At 46.4% G+C, this 16,945-nt stretch overlaps 1 protein-coding gene across 2 annotated transcripts in view; it reads left to right on the top strand.

Moving 5' to 3' along the window:
- Positions 1–16,945, top strand: part of LOC132399552 (SH2 domain-containing adapter protein E-like) — an 80,919-nt gene that overhangs the window by 50,695 nt on the left and 13,279 nt on the right. For both annotated transcript variants that reach the window (XM_059980032.1, XM_059980033.1), the window contains exon 3: positions 10,314–10,547. In XM_059980032.1, the coding sequence (XP_059836015.1) occupies positions 10,314–10,547 (234 nt within the window). The remainder of the gene's footprint in view (positions 1–10,313; positions 10,548–16,945) is intronic.

Below are 16,945 nucleotides of genomic sequence, written 5' to 3'. Positions count from 1 at the left end.
GTTATCTCTTTGCTGAGTCAAAGTAAAATTATTAACCAGGTATGTATATGTTACAGTATACGGCCCTGAGATTCATTTTCTTGCAGGCATTTACAGGAAAATAAAGCAATACAATAGAATTTATGAAAAACTATACATAGACAAAGACTGACAAACAACCAGTGAGCAAAAGAAGACAAATTTTAAAAAGGAGATCAGTAATACCGAGAACAGGAGTTGTACAGTTCTTGAAAGTGAGTCCATGCGTTGTGGGATTCGTTCGGTGTTAAGTTATCCAGGCTGGTTCAGAAGCCTGATTGTTGTTCCTGAGCCTGGTGGTGTCGGATCTAAGGCTCCTGTGCCTCCTGCTCGATGGCAGTGGGGTGAAGAGGGCACGGCCTGGCATGTGGGGCTCCTAGATGATGGATGCTGCTTTCCGGGGGCACCACACCTTGTAGACGAGCTCGATGGTGGGGGAGGACTTTGCCCGTGATGGACTGGGCTGTATCCACCACTTTCTGTCGACCTTTCCATTCCCGGACATTGGTGTTTCCGTACCAGGCCAGTCAGAATACTCTCGACTGAGTATCGACAGAAGTTTGTCAAAGTTTTAGACGGCATGTCAAATCTAAGCAAACCTCTAAGTAAGTAGAGGCATTGCTGTGCTTTCTTAGAACATAGAAACCAACAGCACATTACAGGTCCTTCAGCCCACAATGTTGTGCCAACCATGTAACATACTCTAGAAACTGCCTAGAATTTCCCTACTGCTTAGCTTTCTATTTTTCTAAGCTCCATGTACCTATCTAAGAGTCTCCTACTGTATCCGCCTCTGCCACCTTCCTGCCAGTGCATTCCATGCACTCATCACTATCCATGTGAAAAACTTAACTCTGATGTCCCCCTTGTACCTACTCCCCAGCACCTTAAAACTCTGCCCCTAGTGTTAGCCATTTCAGCCCTGGGAAAAACCTTTGGCTATCAATATAATCAATGCCTCTCGTCATCTTATACATCTCTATCAGGTCACCTCTCCTCCTCCATTGCAAGAGAAAAGGCCAAGTTTACTCAACCTATTCTCATAGGGCATGCTCTCCAATCCAGGCAACATCCTGGTAAATCTCCTCTGCACCCTTTCTATGGTTTCCACATCCTTCCTGTAGTGAGGTGACCAGAACTGAGCACAGTTCTCCAAGTGGGGTCTGACCAGGCTTTTACAAACATTTGTATATAGCTGTAACATTATCTCACAGCTCTCAAACTCAATTCCATGGTTGATGAATGCCAACACACCATACACCTTCTTAACAACACTGTCAACCTGCGCAGCTGCTTTAAGCGTTCTATGGACACGGACCCCAAGATCTCTCTGATCCTCCACACTGCCAAGAGTCTTACCATTAATATTATATTCTGTCTTCAAATTTGACCTACTGAAATGAACCACTTCACAGTTATCCTGGTTGAACTCCATCTGCCACTTCTCAGCCCAGTTCTGCATCCTATCAATGTCCCGCTGTAACCTCTGACAGCCCTCCACACTATCCACAACACCCCCAACCTTTGTGTCATCAGCAAACTTACTAACCCATCCCTCCACTTCCTCATCCATGTATCACAAAGAGGAGGGAATCCCAGAACAGATCCCTGCAGAACACCACTGGTCACCGTCCTCCATGCAGAATACGAAACGTCCACAACCACCCTTTGCCTTCTGTAGGCAAGCCAATTCAGGATCCACAAAGCAAGGTCTCCTTGGGTGCCATGCTTCATTACTTTCTGAAGGAACCTTGCATGGGGACCCTTATCCATATACGCTACATTCACTGCTCTTCCTTCATCAATGTGTTTAGTGACATCCTCAAAAAATTCAATCAGGCTTGTAAGCCATGACCTGCCCTTGATGAAGCCATGCTGACTATCCTTAATCAGATTATGTCTCTCCAAATGCTCATAAATCCTGCCTCTCAGGATCTTCTCCAATACCTTGCCCATCACTGAAGTCAGATTCACTGGTCTATAATTTCCTGGGTTATCTCTACTCACTTTCTTGAACAAGGGAACAATGTTTGCAAACTTCCAGTCCTCCAGTACTTCTCCCATCCCTGTTAATGATGCAAAGATCATCGCCACAGGCTCAGCAATCTCCCTGGCTTCCCACAGTAACCTGGGGTATATCTCGTCCGGTCCCAGTGACTTATCTAACTTAGTACCTTTTAACAGCTCCAGCGCATCCTCTTTCTTAATGTCTATACACTCAAGTGTTTCAGTCTGTTGTAAGTCATCCCCACAATTGTCAAGGTCCTTCGCACTGGTGAATACTGAAGCAAAGTATTCATTAAGTACATCCGCTACCTCCTCCAGTTTCATGCACATGTTTCCACCCTCACTCCTGATGGGTCCTATTCTCACCCGGCTCATCCTCTTGCTCTTCACGTACTTGTAGAATGCCTTGGGATTTTCCTTAATCCTGCTCGCCAAGGTCCCCCTCTCGCTCTCCTAATTTCATTCTTGACCTTCTTCCTGGCACCTTTGTAATTTTCTAAAGCTCTATCAGTACCTAGTTTCTTGAACCTTTCGTAAGCTTTTCTTTTCTTCTTAACTAGATTTTCTACATCCTTTGTACACCATGGTTCTTTTACCCTACTATCCTTTCCCTGCCTCAATAGAACATTCCTATGCAGAACGTCATGCAAATGTCCCCTGAACATTTGCCACATTTCTGCCATGTGTTTCCCTGAGAACATCTGCTCCCAATTTATGCTGCCTAATAGCATCATATTTCCCCCTACCCCGATTAAGTGTTTTCCCAAATTGTCCGCTCCTATCCCTCTCCAGCGCTATGGTAAAGGAGATAGATTTTTGATCACTACCTCCAAAATGCTCTCCCACCCAGAGATCTGACGCCTGACCAGGTTCATTTCCCAACAGCAGATCAAGTACCGCCTCTCCTCTAGTCGGCTTATCTACATATTGCGTCAGGAAACATAACTGAACACACCTAACAAACTCCACCCCATCTAAACTCCTCGCTCTAAGCAGATACCAATCAATATTAGGAAAGTTAAAACCTCCCATCACAACAGCCCAGAATCTGCCTCCCTATCTGCTCCTCAATGTGTCTGTTAATATTGGCAGGTCTATAAAAACACCCAGTAGAGATATTGCCCCATTCCTGTTTCTGACTTTCACCCACAATGACTCAGTAGACAATCCCTCCATGACTTCCTCCTTTCCTGCAGCCCTGATACTATCCCTGATTAGCAATGTCACTTCCCACCTCTTTTGCCTCCCTTCCCATCCTTTTTGAAACATTTAAAGCCCGGCACACTCAGCAGCCATTCCTGCCCCTGAGTCATCCAAGTCTCTGTAATGGCCACAACATCATAGTTCCACGTATTGATCCACGCTCTAAGATCATCCACCTTGTTTACGCTACTCCTTGCATCAAAACAGACACATCTCAAACCATCAGGCTGCGTGCTTCTTTGCTCTGTCATCTGCCTAACTTTCCTCACAAACTCCCTACAAGTTGTCTCTACTTGTGCACCAACTGCCCCATCCTCTACCTCTTCACTTTGGTTCCCAACCCCCTGCAAATCTAGTTTAAACCCTCCCCAACAGCATCAGCAAACCTCCCTCGCAGGATATTGGTTCCCCTCCAGTTTAGGTGTAACCCATCCCACGTGTACAGGTCACCCCTTCCCCAGAGAAGTTTCCATTGAGCCAAGAACTTGAAATCCTGCCTCCTCTGTACCAACTCCTCAGCCACTCATTCAATGGTGCTATCTTGTTCTGACCTTCACTAGCTTGCAGCACTGGGAGTGATCCGGAGATGACCACCTTGGAGGTCCTGCTCTTCAGCCTCTTTCCTAACTCCCTAAACTTACTGCGCAGGACCTCTGTCCCTCTCCTGCCGATGTCATTGGTAGCAACAGGTACCACAATCTCCAGCTGCTCACCCCCCCCCCTTCAAGAATATCCGGCAACCGCTCAGAGACATCCCGGACACTAGTACCCGGGAGGCAACACACTGTCCTGGTGTGTCATTTGCTGCCGCAGAATCTCCTATCTGTCCCCGAAATATCCGGTCCCCTGTGACGATCGCCAGACTTCACCCTTCCCTTCTGAGGCTCAGAGCCAGCCACATTGATACCGGTCTGGCGGCTGCTGCCTGCCCAGATAGGTCACCCCCTCAGCAGTATCCGACGGGGTATACCAGTTGCTGAGGGCAATGACCACAGGGGGACCCTGTACTGACATCCTTCTCCCTTTACCTCACTCAGTGTTCACACATCTACTCCCCGAACTCTGCACCCTGAGTGTAACCAGCTGCTCAACAGTCGTATCTACCAATTGCTCTGCCTCCCGGATGATCCGAAGTTCATCCAGCTCCAGCTCCAGCTCCTTGATGCGGTTTTCCACGAGCAGGGGTTGGCGGCACTTCCCGCAGGTGTAGTCATCAGGGAAACTATCAGATTCCACGAATTCCCACATCCCACAGCAGGAGCATTCCACTGCCAGATCTGCCATCCTGCCTGCAACCAAGACCAAATCCTCAAACCCGAGTCATTGGCCTCAGCCTCTTGAGTCAAAGCCTGACTCCCTACTCTCACCGCTGGCCTACGCTCGTCAGTGGCCACCCCGCTTGCCCCTTCCGTATTCAATTCACAGCGCTCAGCTCCCCACACTGCCTGGAGCTCTGGAATGGCACAGATCAACTGGAATGCTAAAGCTGAGGAATTTGAAGGTATTGACTGTCTCCACCTCTATTCTGCTGTAGAGAACTGGCTCATGGACCTCCAGCTTCCTCCTCCTGAACTCAATCGTCTCTGGTCTTGCTGACATCGAGTGAGGGGTTGTTGTGGTCAGATGCGTATTTAAGATCCTGTGGTTATATTACAAGAAAGGCAGATTGAGGAGTCGGGGTTGGAACTGGGTTGAGGCGATGGAGGAATAACTTCTCCGTGAACTTCCCTGAATCCACAAACACTACCTCACTATTTTGCTCTCTTTTTGCGTTACTTATTTTTAAAGTATATCCCACTGTACTTACAGTGTATTTTCTGCGTTACATCATACTGCTGCTGCAAGAGAACAAACTTCATAACACACACACCGTGCAGAAGTTTTAGGCACATACATAAAGATAGGGCGCATAAGACCTTTGTACAGTACTGTAATTGCCAACGTGGAGCAGAGAGTGAGTTTGTAAATCTGGCGAAGGGAATGACAAGGGTGGAGCGCTGCAGGAGGGGTGCAGGACGGTGGCACAGAAGGAGTGCCAGGGGTGGGGGGTAGCGCAGGTACAGACACACCTAGTCCTGAGACACCAGGCAAGGTCATTTGGTTTCAGATTGATTTATTGATTATTACAGAATGTCTCTCTGGTGCTTCCCGCTCCCTCCCCTCTCCATTCCCATTTTCCCAACCCTGATCCCCCCTCCCTGCCCTCTTCCCACTCCCAGTCCACAATGAAGACCCATATCAGAATCAGGTTTATCAGCTCTCACATATGTCATGATCTTTTTGTTTAGTGACAGCAGTACAGTGCAATACATACAATTATTATAGTATTGTGTAAAAGTCTTGAGCACCCTAGCTATACAGTATGTATGAGCCTAAGACGTTTGCACAGTACTGTAAAACCTGATCCTGACCCTAACCTTTAGTGATAAGGAAGTTGCGTGCAGACATTTGTGAGCAGCTGTGTCTATTTTCCCTCTTCCTGCTGGTCATTTGCTGATATAGGAGGGGAGCAAGTTTCCTGAAGATCTTAAGCAACATTCCCCCCTAACACACCACGATTAAACCTAATAACCGATCGCTTGTGAATAAAATGGTCGATGATAGGAGGAACCCGCCAGGATTCACACTTGACCGCCATTTTCAGGAAGAAGGACACTCCCTTAGGTGAGTCCCTTAGGAACAAACTGATAGGATGCAGAACTGGGCTTGAGAAGTGGCAGATGGAGTTCAGCCCAGATAAGTGAGAAGCGGTTCATTCTGGTAGGTCAAATATAATGGCAGAATATAGTATTAATGACAAGACTCTTGGCAGTGTGGAGGATCAGAGGGATCTTGGGGTCCCAGTCCATAGGACGCTCAAAGCAGCTGCGCAGGTTGACTCTGCGGTTAAGAAGGCGTACAGTGTATTGGCCTTCATCAATCGTGGGATTGAGTTTAGGAGCCGAGAGGTAATGTTGCAGCTATATAGAACCCTGGTCAGACCCCGGTCAGACCCCACTTGGAGTACTGTGCTCAGTTCTGGTCGCCTCACTACAGGAAAGATGTGGAAACCATAGAAAGGGTGCAGAGGAGATTTACAAGGATGTTGCCTGGATTGGGGAGCGTGCCTTATGAGAATAGGCTGAGTGAACTTGGCCTTTTCTCCTTGGAGCGACGGAGGATGAGAGGTGACCTGATAGAGGCGTACAAGATGATGAGAGGCATTGATCGTGTGGATAGTCAGAGGCTTTTTCCCAGGGCTGAAATGGTTACCACAAGTGGACACAGGTTTAAGGTGCTGGGGAGTAGGTACAGAGGAGATGTCAGGGCTAAGTTTTTTACTCGGAGTGGTGAGTGCGTGGAATGGGCTGCTGGCAACAGTGGTGGAGACGGATACGATAGGGTCTTTTAAGAGACTTTTAGATACAGACATGGACCTTAGTAAAATAGAGGACTATGGGTAAGCCTAGTAATTTCTAAGGTAGGGACGTGTTCGGCACAACTTTGTGGGCCGAAGGGCCTGTATTGTGCTGTAGGTTTTCTACGTTTCTATGTTTAAAAGAAAAGATCAAGAGACATCAGCAAAACCAAAAAGCCGATAGTCAACTACAGAAGGAGAAGCTGGAGGTCCATGATCCAGTCCTCATTAAGGGATTGGAGGTGGAGAGGGCCAGTAAATTCCCTGACATTAACATATCAGAGGACCTGCCTGGGACCAGCAGATAAATGTCATCACAAAGCAGGCATCTCAGCACCTCTGCTTCGTTAGAAGTTTGCATAGATTGAGCACATAACCAAAAATTTAGAGAAACTTCTAAAGTGGAGATTGTCCTGACTGATTGCATCACTGCCTGGTATGGAGACACCAGCTCTCAGAAACAGGAAACACCCCCAAACAGTCATGTATATAGCCCAGTCCATCACAGGCAAAGCCCTTCCCACCGTTGAGCACATCAACAAGGAGCGCTGCCACGAGAAATCAGCGTCCATCATCAAGCACCCTCCTCCCTCCGCTCCCTACCTTCCAGGCCATGCTCTCTTCTCGTGGTGTCCATCGGGCCGGAGGTACAGGAGCCTCGGGTCCCACACCAGCAGGATCAGGAACAGTGAATACCCCTCAATGACCAGGCTCCTGTGGATAACTTCACTCACCTCGGCTCTGGACTGATTCCACAGCCAATGGACTCACTTCCAGGGATTCTACAACTTGTTATTTATTTATTGTTTATTTGCACGGTTTGTCTTCTTCTGCACTTTGTGTGTCGGTCTGTGCATAGTTTCTAAAGATTGCTTAATGACATTTCCAGTACAGAAGTATAAAGGAGACTGAAATAATTGTGACTCCAGGTCCAGTGTAACACAAAGAAGCACACTTAAGATAAAGAACACAATAATTAAAAAAACAGAATAAATATAAATACCTACAATAGCTTCTAATCACAGGCCGTTTGCATGTATGTAAAGTGACATGAGGTGCAGGAGTGTGTGTACATACGGTGAATGACAGGATGAAGTATTAGAAACTCCACGGTCCTCTAGTCATTCCATTTTGGGTTTCTCAACCTTCTCATATCACTCTTACAAAGATCTCTCATAACTTTATCCTCTGTGATTAAATCTTACGTTCTCCAAAGAAAACAACCCCAGCCTGGCCTGGCTTTCATTGTGAGTATAATTACACGAATCCCAAGGGATGTTTGCAGAGCTAACCTGCGCACTGTCCTGTGCAATTATACACTTCCTACACACAGTGATTTGATGTTTAAAGAGTTTCTGAAAACGCTGGCCTCAGAACACAGCGGAGTTTGGGTGAGGTGCATCTCGGCAGAGGAACCTGGTGTGACTGACAGCCTCGGTCCCTAGGGTGCGGCCAGTTTAAAAGTGCTGACTTGTAACATCTCCGCATGTAAACGAGTGGATTTCTGACAGGTTCCCACCCTGCTGGGAAAAGCACCAACCTCTCGGAGTATTCCCACGGAGCTGCCGTTGGCAGGGAAAAACAGCAGCTGTGAGTCACAGGGCCACAGTTCTTGTGTCGGAAGCTCAAGGACAATCACGTGAGAGGAAGCCTCGCAGACTGAGGGAAAAACAACCATAGGACAGTACAGGCCCTTCAGCCCACAGTGCTGTACTGACCCTTTAACCTACTCCAAGATCAATCCAACACTCCCCTCGTTTTAATTTTATTTATTTAGCGTTACAGCACAGTTACAGGCCCTTCCGGCCCAACGAGCGTGCTCCACCCAGTTACACCCATGTGACCAATTAACTCTTAACCTGTCTGTCTTTGGAACGTGGGAGGAAACCAGAGCACCCAGAGGAAACCACGCTGTCACGGGGAGAACGCACAAACTCCTTACAGACAGTGGCAGGCAAGGAACCTGGGTCGCTGTTTTTGTGATAGTGTTACAGTAACTGCTACACTACTGTGCAGTCCGTCTTCTTTCATCCATCAGCCTGTCCCTGTGTGTCTGCCTCTACCACAGCCCTGGGTCATCACATTCCACCCACCACTCTCCCTGTGAAACAACTCTGTCAACTTTATAAAACTCCGGTTAAGCCGCATCTGGAGTACTGTGTAGAGTTCTGGTCGCCCTGCTGTTGAGGCTTCGGAGAGAGTGAGGGAGGGGTTTATAGGGACGCTGCCTGGTTTGGAGGGCATGTGCTATCACGAGAGGCTGGCAATCTTGGGTTGATTTCTCCGGAGTGGCGGAGGCTGAGCACCTCCCCCGGAAGTTCTGGGAGTCTCCCGCTTACTGATAGCGGCTCCCTGACAACCAAAAATTATATACAGTATCCCGGAAATCGATTTTTTTTGAGAGACAGAGAGAGAGAGAGAGAGAGACAGACAGACAGAGAGCGAGCAAGAGAGAGAGAGAGAGCAAGACATGGCAAGAGCATTCCAAAAAAAAAAGAAAATATAAAACGTACTTCACCCCAGACTACACTAAAGTGTCCCCCTACCTAACAGGGGTCAAAGATAATGACAGTGTTGCTGATGGTGTTACCTCCCTGAAATGGGTTTTTGCAGATCCGATGGAGGTTTGCAAGATGATGGGAGGCATGGATAGAGTAGACAGGGTTTCCCAGGTTGGAATGTCTAATACCAGAGGACCTGCTTTGGAGGTGAGAGGGGGGTAGGATCAAAAGTGGATGTGAGGGGCAAATTATTGTACTCAGAGAGTGGTGGATGCCTGGTGAGGTGCTGGAGGCAAATACATTAGAGGCTTTTAAGAGATGTTTGGATAGGCACATGGATGTGAGGAAGATGGAGGGATGTGGACATTGTGTAAGGAGAAGGGATTAGTGTTTGGGTATTTTTGATTTACTTTTTAGCTGATTCAGGAAATTCCGTGGGCTGGAGGGCCTGTTCCTGTGCTGTACTGTTCTGTGTTCGGTGTTCTATCCCCCTACCTTCCCTCACCTTACATTGATGCCCCCTTACATTAGCCATTGTCAGCCTGGGAGAAAGATCCCTGGCTATTCACTAGATCTGCACTCAGTGGCCACAGTATTAGCTACCTCCTGCAAAGTGTGTGTTCATGGTCTTCTGCTGCTGTAGCCCACCCACGTCAAGGTTAGATGTGTTGTGTCTTCATGTCATTGTTGTGATGTGTGGGCATTGGGTAACTCTCGCCTTCCTGTCAGCTTGAACCAGTCTGGCCATTCTCCTCTGACCTCTCTCATTAACAAGGAGTTTGCACCCGCAGAGCTGCTGTTCACTGGATGATTTTTGTTTTTTGCACCATCCTCTGTAAACTCGAGAGACTGCTTTGCGTGAAAATCCCAGGAGATCAGCAGTTTCTGAGATACTCAAACCACCCCGTATGGCACCAACAATCATTCTACGGTCAAAGTCACTTAGATCACATTTCTTCCCCATTCTGATTTTTGGTCTGAACAACAGCTGAACCTCTTGACCAAGTCTGCATGCTTTTACGCACTGAGTTGCCGCCACATGACTCACTGATTAGATATTTGCATTAACGAGCTGGAGTACCTAATAAAGTGGCCAGGGAGTAAATATCCATCTAAGCACAATCAGTTTGTTTCCTGTTTCAAGAACATATGATCCCTAAGCACGTTGTAATTTTCCCCCAATCCAGAAATCCGAAGGCGAGGCTCGAAGGATCCACTCGGGAAACAATCCCTGTACGATAGTCCCTACGAGCCAGGGGAATTGGGACCAAAGACGGAAGCCCTTGGGAATACCGCGTTGGAAAGGACGGGAAGTCAGTGGCCAATTGACAGCTGCCTGCCGGAGAATGACGAGCGGCCTGCGGCAGAGTACGAGCAGCCCTGGGAGTGGAAAGCAGAACAAATCGCCAAAGCACTTGCAGGTGCATATAGGTGCATAAACTCTCAAGAGTAGCACGGCGTACTGCCTACTCAGAAAATACAAGCAGGGAAAGGGACAAACCTGTGGGAGCTCTGAACCATGAAGAGTTTTAGGAAAGATACCCAATTGCAGAGTTGGGTAAGGAGGGAATTCAGCGAGGCAAATTAGCCTTTATTGCAAGGGGGTATGGGGACATTAGTGTTGTGAGTTTAATCTAAAGGAACCCCTAGGAGACAGTGATCTTAATATGATTGAGTCCATACTGCAGTTTGAGAGAGAGAAACATAAGTCAGAGGTATCAGAATCACAGTGGAATAAAGGGAATTACGGAGGCATGAGAGAGGAGCTTGTCCAGGGGGATTGGGGGAGGATACTGGCAGGGATGACAGCAGAGCAGACATGGCTGAAGTTTCTGAGAATAGTTCACAAGGCACGGGATAGATATGTCCCGCAGATTCTCAAATGACAGGGGTAGGCAATCGTGGCTGACAAGGGAAGTTAAGGACTACATAAAAGCCAAGGAAAGGGCTTATAAGGTAGCAAAAGTAAGCCGGAAGTTGACTGATTGGGAAGCTTTTAAAATCCAACAAAAGACAACTAAAAAAGCCATAAAAAGGGAAAAGATAAAATTTGAGGGTAAACCAGCCAATAACGTAAAGCAGGATACTAAAAGTTTTTTTCAGTTATATAAAGATTAAAGAGGAGGTGAGAGTTGATATTGGACCACTGGAAAATGATGCTGGTGAGGTAGTAATGGGGGACAAAGAAATGACAGATGAACCTAATGGGTACGTTGCATCAGTCTTCACTGTGGAAGACACTAGCAGTGTTATGGTGTAGGAGTGAATGCCACTATTATTTAAAAGGAAGAAGTGCAAGGCAAACTGAAAGGTTGTAAGGTGGGTAAGTCACCTGGACCAGATGGACTACTCTCCCTAAGTCCTGAGAGAGGTTGCTGAAGAGATAACAGAAGCATTGGTCATGATTGTTCAAGAATCACTTGATTCTGGCATGGTCCTGGAGGACTGGAAGATTGCAAATGTCACTCCACTCTTTAAGAAGGGAGGAAGGCAAAGGAGAGGAAATTATAGGCCAGCACCACACACAAAATACTGGTGGAACACAGCAGGCCAGGCAGCATCTATAGGGAGAAGCACTGTCGACATTTCAAAAGGTCTCAGCCCAAAACGTCAACAGCGCTTCTCCCTATAGATGCTGCCTTGCCTGTTGTGTTCCACCAGCATTTTGTGTGTGTTGCTTGAATTTCCAGCATCTGCAGATTTCCTCGTGTTTGGAAATTATAGGCCAGTTAGCCCAACCTCAGTGGTTGGGAAAGGTTGGAGTCTATTATTAAGGATAAAGTTTCGGGATATTTGGAGATGAATGATAAAATAAGTCAAAATCAGCATGGTTTCTGGTGACTGAAAAATCTGTTAGAGTTCTTCGAGGAAGTAACAAGCAGGGTGGACAAAGGAGAGGCAGGGGATGTCATTTACTTGGATTTTCAGAAGGCGTCAGATAAGGTGTCACACATGAGGCTGCTTAACAAGTAAAATCCCATGGTGTTACAGGAAAGGTACTGGCATGGATAGAGAAATGGCTGACAAAGGAGGCAGCAAGTGGGAATAAAAGGGGCCTTTTCTAGTTGGCTGCAGGTGACTAGTGGTGTTCCTCAGGGGTCAGTATTGGGACCGCTACTTTTCACATTGTTTGTCAATGATTTAGATAATGGAATTGATGGCTTTATGGCAAAGTTTGCAGAAGATACGAAGATGGTGGAGCAGTAGGTAGTGCTGAGGAAGCAATGTGATTGCAGCAGGACCTAGACAAATTGGAAGAATGGGCAAAATAGTGCAGATGGAATGCAGTGTTGGGAAACGTGTGACAACGCAATTTGGTGAAAGGAACAATAGCACAGACCATTATCCAAATGGGGAGAAAATTCAAGCATCAGTGGCACAAAGGGTCTTAGGAGTCCTCGTGCAAGACTCCCTGAAGGTTGATTTACAGGTTGAGTCTGTGGTAAAGAAGGCAAATGCAATGTTGGCATTTATTTCAAGGGGAATAGAATATAAGAGCAAGGAGATAATGCTGAGCCTTCATAAGACACTAGTCAGGCCGCACTTTGATTGTTGTCAACAGTTTTGGGCCCCATATCTCAGAAAGGATGTTCATGAGGATGATACTGGGAACGAAGGGGTTAACATATGAGGAGTGTTTGGCAACTTTGGGCCTGTACTCACTGGAATTTAGAAGAATGTGTGAGGATCTCATTGAAACCTACCAAATGTTGAAAGCACTAGATAGGGTGGATGTGGAGAGGATGTTTCCAGATACCCAGAACTAGAGGCCACAGCCTCAAATTCAGGAGCAACCTTATAGAACAGAGGTAAGGAGGAATTTTTTTAGCCAGAGAGTAGTGAATCTGTGGAATGCTCCGCCACAGACTGTAGTGGAGGCCAAGTCTGTAGGTATATTTAAGGCAGAATTTGATAGTTTCCTGATCAAAGGATATGGCGAGAAGGCAGGTGTACGGGGTTGAATGTGATCTGGGATCAGCCATGATGGAATGACAGAACAGACTCAATGGGCTGAATGGCCTAATTCTGCTCCTATATCTTGTGGTCTTACAAAACTCTCCTCCTGCTTAGTGAGCTCAGACCTAAAATGTGAAGTATGGTCTTGGTCTCTTAATGCACTTTATCCTGGCAATAGGACATACAAGGTTTACAAGATTGATTCCTGGATGTTCCTACGAGAGAAAAAGAATTCAATTACAATGGATTCCTTTAATTGGGACACATCGGGACCACTACATTTTGGCCCAATTAAGCAGCTGCCCCAATTAGCTGAAGTTTCATAGAAATAATTAAGAAGTTATAAAAGAGGTAGAGTAGCGGTTACTCTAGAGATAGAGTAGTGGTTACAACTCGAGCTGTTCTGGAGTTAGGTGATCCATTCTAGCAGGAGTCTGTACATCCTGCCCATGGAATGTGGGGGTTTCCCTGGGTGCTCCAGCTTCCTCCCACAGGCCAAAGACCTACCAGCCAGGTTATTGTTCATTGTAGATTATCCCGTGATTAGGTTAGGGTTAATCGGGCTTGCTGGGGCAGCACTGCTCGAAGCACTCATTCCACACTTCATTGTTAAATAAAAATGAAGACAACTACCGTTAACCGAGTAACAAATTATCTATTCAAATGAAATACAGATCAAATTAGGACATTATCAATTCATCTGCAGTACTATAAAGCTGTGTATTAGTTCCTAATAGTTATCGAGGGAGGAATTTATTCAGTGCACCCTGCCATGTCCTTATGATTGACTGTGAATGAACAAAGTTAGTACAGATACCTAGTGCAGAAAACAGACTGCCTTCAATCAATACTTCCGACAACTGCATCCTCCAACTCTTCACTTTCATTGTAGCATTCAAAATGTTTGTCGATACCGCCAAATTCTTCGTAGCTCCTAACTTGTTGAAGTAGTGAAGTCACTTCATTTTCACTCCCTGCCATTTCTGGCATCCCCAACCCTAAATGCTTGAAACCACAGTGAGCAGAGCAGTTCTGCATTGTCTCACTGCTTATTTCTCACCAGCTATTAGTGACAAAGATCACTGCGTTTTGAACACAAGCACACGCAACTGATGCTATTGAAAAAGTGGCATAATGTCCCAAAGAAATGAAGAGAACTTTTGATCCCTGATATGACTTTGAGAGAAGATGGGGCTCTTTTGCCAAATATTATCATTTAATTTGAATTATTTTTATGGTTTCCTTCCAATCTTATTTTATATAAACATGAATTGGTGGTTGATGATTATTTCTCTTTAGAAGATGGTAAGACGTATTGCTCTGGGGGTTGATTCCTAATGTGTTTTTTTTCTTTTTTTTTGTACTCAGTGTGTTTTTTTCCTCAGTTAGATAGGGTTCTTTTTTTTTCTTTCTTTTTGCAACTGATGCTATTTTAAAAGTGGCATAATGTCCCAAATAAATGAAGAGAATCCCAGCTATTTTCTCGATTCGTTTTTGTTTTTTAAAAGCCGTCCCAAATAAGTGGCTGCTGTGATTGACCGATGGCCAAATTATCCAAAATCCACTGTATTTTCTCTGGAATTTAGAGACCGGAAGGCACATCATGGGGTTGACAAGGCAAATGCTGAGAGGCTGCTTCCCCTCAGCCTGAGAACTTGAGGGCAAAGTATCAGGGGAAGAAGTCAGGCACTCAGGGTGTCAGGCAAAGTTGTTTTTATGAAGTTGTGTAGATGTTTCGAGTCCTACTTAAGGGGTGTGGATGCTCAGATACTGAGTGTTCTCAAGGCCAAGGTTAATGGGGAAATCCAGGGATATGAAGACTGGAAGGGAAACTGGTCTTGCTGAAGATAATTGAAGAGCCAAGTCATGAAATGCTGCAGTCCTGCTCCTGGGCCCGGGCCAAAGTTAGTTCTCACTCCCCCAGTGCTTCAGACTTCTAAGAAGGGGATGTTTCTCCATTCCATTAGACCACAAGACATAGGAGCTGAATTAGACCATTCGGCCCTTCGAGTCTGCTGTGCCATTCTATCATGGCTGATTTATTTACCCTCTCAACCCGATTCGCTTGCCTTCTCCCCTTAAATTTGATGCATTTACTCATCAACCTTCACTTTAAAATTACCCAGTGCCTTGTTCTCCACAGCCATCTATGGCAATGAATTCCACAGATTTGTCACCCTCAGGCTGAAGAAATTCCTCCTCAACTCTGTTCTAATAGGATATCCTTCTATTCTGAGGCTGTGCCCTGCGTTCCTAGGGTCCCGCACTGTAAGAAGCATCCTCTCCACATTCACTCTATCTGGGTGACATCCATCTGCTTTGAAGGACAATGGGTGATGATCATCATCCCAACCTGGGCAGAAGCTGTGGAGATCCTGAGATGCCCAATCGTCAAGATCCCCCTCTCTGCCTCACCGGCTTAGTCTGAAGGAAAGCTTATGAAGTGATATGTTTGGCACCAGCTTGGCTGCAGGAGCTGCCAGCAGGATGTTCTAGGTCATCCAGCCACCTTAGGGGCTCCGCTCTGGACTTGCTGTCTGGGTTTACTCCCGTAGCCTTTGTCTCTCCCGAGGCTGCCCACAAGGCAGTGGGGCTATTTACCCATAGCTGGGGATCTGGTTTACGAGCATCAGGGTGTGTCCACACACCAGTGGGCCTGTATGCTACGTGTGGAGGTGCCAGACCTCCTCCCCGTCCCCTGCAGTTCAGCCTGAGTCCGAAAGGAGTTCCGCTCTGTGTGTCACTGGTGAGGAGGCAGTACATGAGGAGCTCATTGAAACCTACCGAACGTTGAAAGAACTATATAGGGTGGATGTGGAGAGGATGTTTCCCGTGGTGGGGTATCCAGAACTAGAGGGCACAGCCTCAAAACTGACGGGCAACCTTTTAAAATGGAGGTAAGGAGGATTTTTTTAGCCAGAGAGTGGTGAATCTGTGGAATGCTCTGCCACAGACTGCAGTGGAGGCCGAGTCCGTGGGCATATTTAAGGTGGAAGTTGATCGTTTCCCGTTCAGTCAGGGCATCGAAGGATATGGCAAGAAGGCAGGTGTACGGGGTTGAGTGGGATCTGGGATCAGCCATGATGAAATGGCAGAGTGCACTTGATGGGCTGAATGGCCTAATTCTGCTCCTATACCATATAGTCTTTTTTTTCAGAATAGTTAATTAATGCACAACTTAAAGCTACAAGACGTTGGTGAGGGCAAATTTGGAGTACTGTGTGTCACCTGCCTACAGGAAGGAAATCAATACGTTTGAAAGAATACAATAAAAATTTACAAGGATGTTGCCAGGACTTGAGAAACTGAGTTACAGGGAAAGATTGAATAGGTTAGGACTTCATTCCCTGGAGTGTAGGAGAATGAGAGGAGGTTTGAATTGAAACGAATTGACTTTATTTCTTACACCCTTCACGTACGTAAAGAGTAAAAAATCGTTATGTTACGTCTCTGTCTAAATGTGCAATCATAGTAATTTATAATAAATAGAACAGTCAATGTAATACATTGTACACTCAAATCAGCATGAGTTAATCAGTCTGATGGTCTGGTGGAAGAAGCTGTCCCTGAGCCTGTTGGTCCTGGATTTTATGTTGTGGTACCGTATCCCGGATGGTAGCAGCTGGAACAGTTTGTGGTTGGGGTGACTCGGGTCCCCAATGATCCCTTGGGCCCTTTTTACACACCTGTCTCTGTAAATGTCCTGAATCATGGGAAACTCACAACTACAGATGCGCTGGGCTGTCTGCACCACTCTCTGCAGAGTCCTGCGATTGAGGGAAGCACAGTTCCCATACCAGGCAGTGATGCAGCCAGTCAGGATGCTCTCAATTGTGCCCCTATAGAAAGTTCTTGGGATTGA

This window comes from Hypanus sabinus, chromosome 9 (assembly GCF_030144855.1).
Source record: "Hypanus sabinus isolate sHypSab1 chromosome 9, sHypSab1.hap1, whole genome shotgun sequence".
Classification (NCBI taxonomy): Eukaryota; Metazoa; Chordata; class Chondrichthyes; order Myliobatiformes; family Dasyatidae; genus Hypanus; species Hypanus sabinus.
This window is presented reverse-complemented; position numbering and strand designations above follow the sequence as displayed.